Here is a 6,589-nt window from a genome sequence, read left to right on the forward strand (position 1 = left end):
AGTTTGCTGTGCACCCGAAAGTGGAAAACAGCAGTTTTACACTGAATGATTGAAAGAGCCCAAAGTCTTTTTTACTCCAGGGACCAGACTACAACCTTGTAGTAAAGCTACACATGTCAGATAATTTTCGTCTAGTTGTTGCTTCAGGGCTAGTATCAGATGAGAATCTGTTGTGTGTACAGCGCTCGCCCAACGTCATTCATAGATCTGTCCTGGCGGATCCGCAAATGAATGTAATGCAAGTGAAGAGGAGAGAGCACAGTGGGGTGCCGCTCCTTCATTCTCCCCTCTCCACAGAGCAGAATGGTTCGGTATGTACACCGCTCATTCAAGCATCGTTCAGTCTTTTGTCGTTGGAAAGGATCATGAAAGATCTTTTCTAACAACGAAAGTCTAACGATGTGTCATCTCTGAGCTGGTCCAGCCAAGAAGTTAAATGACCTTGTAGGTCAGTGTTTCTAAACCAAGGTTCAGTGGAATTCTTGGATTCCTCCAGAGGTTGCTAGGGGTTCCTTGAACAATGAACAATTTGTTCTTCTAAGGACAATTTATCTGACACCAATGATCTTTTTGGCTATCTGTAAGGGTGACATTCTTCCCATTGCCATATACCATATATATCTTCCCATCTTCCCATATACTGTGAGCTGTGGATATAGTAATGATATCAGGTGTTCCCTGCTTACCTGTATATGTTATACTTATACATTAACAATATATCTGATATTAGGTCTACTTTATTACAACCAAACATGGACAATGACAAAGCTGTGATATGCCAGCCTTTCTTACAACTTTTGGATATACAGTTACCATATAAAACATTGCAGCAGATGCCAGATTTTACTTGGTATTTACAATTAAGACTTTGCACACTGCCGTGGATTATCCTGGTGATATGCCGTTAAATCACGTTAGCCCAAACGTTCTTTGGAGAAGTCATGGTCTGCAGATCTGTTTGGAATTGGAATGAAATTGGAGAACTGGCGATTTATGTTCTATGTCTCAGTGAGGACAGATAGATCACGTCTGGCTAGGAATGGAAAGGGCTCTACTGGGGGCTATAAAGCAGATGCAGCACATGGGGCCCCTAGCTGAAACCAATAGAGAGTCATTTATAAGGAAGGCTTTTCTGATCTCATCACTGGTTAGAGGCAAAAAAAAAACTCCAGGAGGCTAAACAGTGCTGAGTAATACTAAATGCATGGGACGGTATTGTGTGTCATCAACAGATCACACCATAATGTAAAGCTTCGTACATACATCCAATGGATGTCAGAGGATTGTTGCTGGAAATGATCTATCGTGAATGTTTCCTGTAAAAAATGAATGAATAAGTGCTGTACTCACAGCACTGTTATGTTTTATGGAGATAGGAGGGGGAGGATGAGCTAGCAGCACCCCACTGTGCTCTCCTCCATAGGAGCGAACAGCATTTTTTTTGGTTGATCATGCAAGGTGATAAAGAGCCTTTAGATTGTTATAACTAACAGATGTGATAATGATAATGTAATCTGTTTGGGATTACATTCATATAGTTTTTGCTTCCTCTCTGTCATATTTCTAAATGCCGCTGACAAGTTAGCAATAGGGTTTAATGAGAAATGGTAGCAGACAGTTTACATACCGAGGTTGTATGAAAGCATTATTGGCTGTTCACTTAGCAAAGCGAATTATCTCTTTGCAAGGGATATATTACTTAGCTTAGTTACTGAGATTCTGAGATCTAAATCTCCCCTATTGAAAGAGCAAGCACAAGTTCTACAGATCTGATTTTACATGAACTTTCTTACAAAGCTCAATACCGCCACCGAGTGAAGAAAGAGAGTATTACATCTGATAATTATAATAGAACATACAGTAGCTCCCATCTGACTCTGCTTTGCAAGGACTGATAAACCCTATTCTAGAACCAGATTGTTCTGATATTTTTTATCTCTTCAGTTGTCTCTCTTTTTGGTTTGAAAGCTAAAGCTTTCATCCAACCACTAAAATATTCCATTTTATGAATGTAGAATAATGTCTTAAAATGGTCAGTTTTTATTCGATTTATGGTGCTTGAGTCTTGGAATTTAAGATTATGGGTTATACAGAAGTAATGATTATGTTCACAAATTCAGAAATAAAAATTAATAAAAAAATAAAAAAGGTCTGGTTCACACAAATGCATGCCCACCCATTACCATGCGCTGCATGGGTTGCATAACACTCCACAGCACTCCAAAAATTGGACCTGTACCATTTTGCACAAATTCTTGCATTTTGGTATATTTTAGGGTTTTGTTGTTTATATTGTGCTTTTTATGAGATGAGGGGATGATGTGCCTGGGTGATAGGAGATAATGTATTTAAGGAAGCTTTTCTCAACCAGGGTTCTTCCTGAGGTTCCCTAAACTGTGGCTGATTGACCCTCCATTAGATTAGCATAATTTTGGGGACAACACCACTTGGTAGAGCCAGCTGCATGACTAATGATGTTTTTAGGTGTCTATAGGGTACTGTAGGTATTCTAGCCACCACTGTAGAAGAGCTTTCTTTCCACCGGCCACCAATGTAAGAGGTTTTCTTTTCCAATAAATGGATTTTACCAGGGTTCCCAAAGACCAGAACACGATTTCAGGGGTTCCTTCAAAGGGAAAAAATAAAAAAAAATTGGATCCAAGGCTATCAGACAGGTTGGTATCTATAAAAACATCAATTATCATCATCCAGGTCCAAGTCAGGGCCCAGTTTACAGAATAGCAGGGAGCTCGAATGTTGTGCATATGGAAGCCCTACATGGTATTTGTCTATTTTGTGTAAAACTGGCCCTAAGCAGACCTCCATACTATAGCTGCTGTGTATATGCATTTCCCTAATGACCTACTAATGACTTCCTCACTCATAACCTCATCACACAATTGGCTCCAAGACTTTTCTAGAGCTGCCCCAACTCTCTGGAATGGTCTTCCACATCCTATTCGGCTTGCTCCTAATTTCTGCTCATTTAAAAGAGCGCTCAAAACCCAACTTTTCAAACTTGCCTACCCGTCTTCTTCTGTCTCTTAAAACTCTCACCACTTCCCACCATTCCATATCCCCTCTCCCACTGTGTGATACTCCCTCCTCCTCTCCTTAGATTGTAAGCTCTTTTGGGCAGGGTCCTCTCCTCTTCCTGTGTCACTGTCTGTCATTTGCAACCCCTATTTAATGTACAGCACTGTGTAATATGTTGGCGCTATATAAATCCTGTTTATTATTATCATTATTATTAATAATAATAATAATAATAATAATAATGATATACGATCAGGCAGGTTAGTATTGTAGAAATGGGTAAGCGAGCGATGTCCCTTCTACCATAATTCCCCCTTCCTGCCTGATCGCTTTGGGTTTCTGGCAAAAACCTGAGCTACACATGCGCAGCATGAGCTTTGGCTGCCAGAATATCCTTCCTCTGGGGGGAATGAATGAACTCTTGTGGAATAGGCTGTCATATGACGGACATTGTATACACATGGGGTGTTTATTAATCACAGCACATGATTATTGTGGAAAGGCTCCCTTAGATTAGAATAAAATTAGAGCCCTCCATTGAAATAGAATTTTGTCAGCCATAACAGTGAATGACAGTCTATACTGAACAATAGATATTGTTTTTATTTCAATATAATTGTATTATTTATCATAAAAACACAGAGAGGACAGGCCGAATATGTGTGCAAGACGCCATGACACCTCTAAGAGACTTTTCATGTTACAAGTTATGAGAAGTTCCCCTTCCCATAATGCACTGCGGCGCCAGAGCCCTGCCCTGGTTGCTATGACAGCTGTGGTGGAAGCGTCCTATCACCATGGTAACAAAACGCTATACGGGCCACACAGAACTTACAGGAAACGATCGGCGAATTCAGGAGAATCGGAGCCCAGAGAAGAGTCAGCTGACTGAGGAGGTGACTACAAATTCAATACAATAACCCTGAGGGGCGGTCTGGGGAACTACAAGTCCCAGCATGTGACTGGAGGAGCTCAGGCTTCCCTGATAGTGTTTATTAGGCTACATGGGCAGAAATCACTTCTCTGTGCATTATTAATATTATTATTAATATTATTATTATTATTATTATTATTGTTATTATTATTAATAATAATAATAAACAGCGTTTATATAGCTCCAACATATTACGCAGCGCAGTACAATAAATAGGGGTTGCAAATGACAGACAGATACAGACAGTGATACAGGAGGAGAGGACCCTGCCCAGAAGAGCTTACAATCTATTATATTATATACACAGGTCATATATCTGACCTATAGGATCGGGGAGAGCTCAGATCTTGTTTATGTAATTTCCTTATAAACATTTTTCTTGCACTTTATTACATATTTCACATTAATTCATGCTAATTACCAACATAAATGAACATTTACTTTAAAAGTAAATATGTATTAGTAAATCAGGATTACCGAGTCATTAAATATGGTTCAATCTAATGCCGAGACTGCTGGGGGGGTTATATGTTATATGCCAGGGGCATACACATTCATTACTGTGCTCATGGTATACTGGACCAGAGGTCGCCAAGCTTTCGGACCTCATGGACCACTAAATTCATCATTTAAAATCCTGCGGACCATTAATATGATTTTTTATTTATAAAGATAAATACATTTGTAAAATAATGATGTTCCTAATGGTTCCTGATGAGGACTGCGGAGGTTCTGATTCATTGATCAGCTCACGGATAAGTGAAGTATTGAAGTATTGTTCCTATTATTATTAGTTGTATTATCTTTGGTATTACTAAAGAAATGCAAAATATTAGTTTGCTTTTTCTCACTCAGTATGGGTTTATTTCATTCCAATCTAAGACCAAACAAGAAATTATAGTTATCAAAGTCAAACTAATTGATGCCATTAAATGTAACAGGTAACGGAAATACACAGTTAAGGTAACTTACCTTAAAGAGCATCTGAGAAATAAATAAAACAATGGAATAAGAATCGGTATTGGCAGAGTGGGGTGACTGTTGTAATGGTGGAAACAATACTGAAGCGTACGGCACGGCAAGGGTTCCCTCATACAACTTAACACTACACTGACGTCACGCTGCGCCTCCCTTGTTCTTCTGTCTCTAGTACAATTCGGGAATAAAGTGCAATATAAAGGCGAAAATTGTCATTCAGAAAGAATTTCTTAAAATACTATTTTTGTTTTATTATTAATAAAACATAAAAATGCAAATTATGTCCTAATTTTTCTGTGGACCACCAAAATTTCCTCACAAACCACCAGTGGTTTATACGTACACTTCCTGGGATTATTATTCTACCCCATCATATCACTCTGATTTCTGCAATGTCATATTTTAATTCTTTATTTAATATAGTGCCTCCATAACAGCCCATTCTGTTATCCGTAATCTGCCCCCATGATGCCTTCATCTGTCCTATTTATATTGCTCCTTTGATGTCCTGTTCTATCCTTTGCAATATTCGCTCATGATGCCCTAATTTGCCCTCCACAATATGCCCCCATAATGCCCTATTCTAACCTCTGCAATGTGCCTCCATGGTGCCCTATTTTGCTCTCTACAATGTGCCCCTATCATACCCCACACTGCTATAGTTTCCCTTATGATGCACACTACATAGGCCTACATGAATGGGCTTTGAGCTTCTGATATTACATTTGTGTGACATCAGTTTGTGACTTTTCAATATTTTCTAACTACATTGGAGGAGGTTTTGCATTTCTATGAATGCTGGGTTCAAGCCACAGGCTCCAAACCTAACTTAATATTTTTGTAAAATGTACACCCATAATGCCCCACTCTTTCCTCACCGCTCCAATCTGCTCTCCTAATCTAGCGGATGGGGTAGCATTCAATGGACCAAGCTGCATGGTGAGTAAGGGTTTTGTGTTCACCCACAGAACAAGCAGAATTTTTTTATTACTAACCCTATAGGTCTCCCATTATTCCCACTGCAAAAATTAAATTGTGCAAAAATAGAAATAATTTTACAAAGCAGACAATCATTTTTTTCCTACAGGTGGTAGAGCTGTGCAAGAGCAATGCTGCCTATCCCCATCCATATCCCCACTGACTCCACATACCTAGATCCTGGATCCCAGTGCACGTAAGTATGATCATTGCTCTGTAACCTCTGGGTCAAATTCCCTATTAAATTCCAACAATTTGGGATTTAAACATTTTGGAAATATGATAATAAATTTTTAAAACCTTGAAATATACTCCGTATAGCCAAAGCTTTGTGTTCACCTGACCATCACTTCTATCTGTCTGTTAAATATTCTATTAAAATATATAAAGTTGTCTGCTATTTTGAGCTATTCTTCTGATAAGACTTTGGAATGTGTCTGTAAGAAATTGTTCTCTTTTGGCAAAAACAGCATTTGTGAGGTCCAGTACTAATGATGGATGAGAAGAACTGGTTTATGAGCCAAATTGTTCAGTAGGTTCAGCTCGAGGTTCTGTCCAGGCCAAAGGAGTTCCCGTACTTCAAACCCTCAAACCTTTATGGAGCTGGCTTTGTGCTCCTGTACTCAATATTTTGGAGGGCTGTCTACATCTAATGATATATAT

At 39.0% G+C, this 6,589-nt stretch overlaps 1 protein-coding gene across 1 annotated transcript in view; it reads left to right on the forward strand.

The window, feature by feature from the left end:
- The first annotated feature begins 3,848 nt into the window (after nt 1-3,848).
- TTC23L (tetratricopeptide repeat domain 23 like) overlaps nt 3,849-6,589 on the forward strand; it is a 19,421-nt gene continuing 16,680 nt past the window's right edge. Inside the window, exons 1-2 of the mRNA XM_072416577.1 lie at nt 3,849-3,932; nt 6,036-6,122. Coding sequence (XP_072272678.1) covers nt 6,058-6,122 — 65 coding nt within the window. The 5' untranslated portion in view covers nt 3,849-3,932; nt 6,036-6,057. The remainder of the gene's footprint in view (nt 3,933-6,035; nt 6,123-6,589) is intronic.

This window comes from Pyxicephalus adspersus, chromosome 6, assembly GCF_032062135.1.
Source record: "Pyxicephalus adspersus chromosome 6, UCB_Pads_2.0, whole genome shotgun sequence".
Taxonomy (NCBI): Eukaryota; Metazoa; Chordata; class Amphibia; order Anura; family Pyxicephalidae; genus Pyxicephalus; species Pyxicephalus adspersus.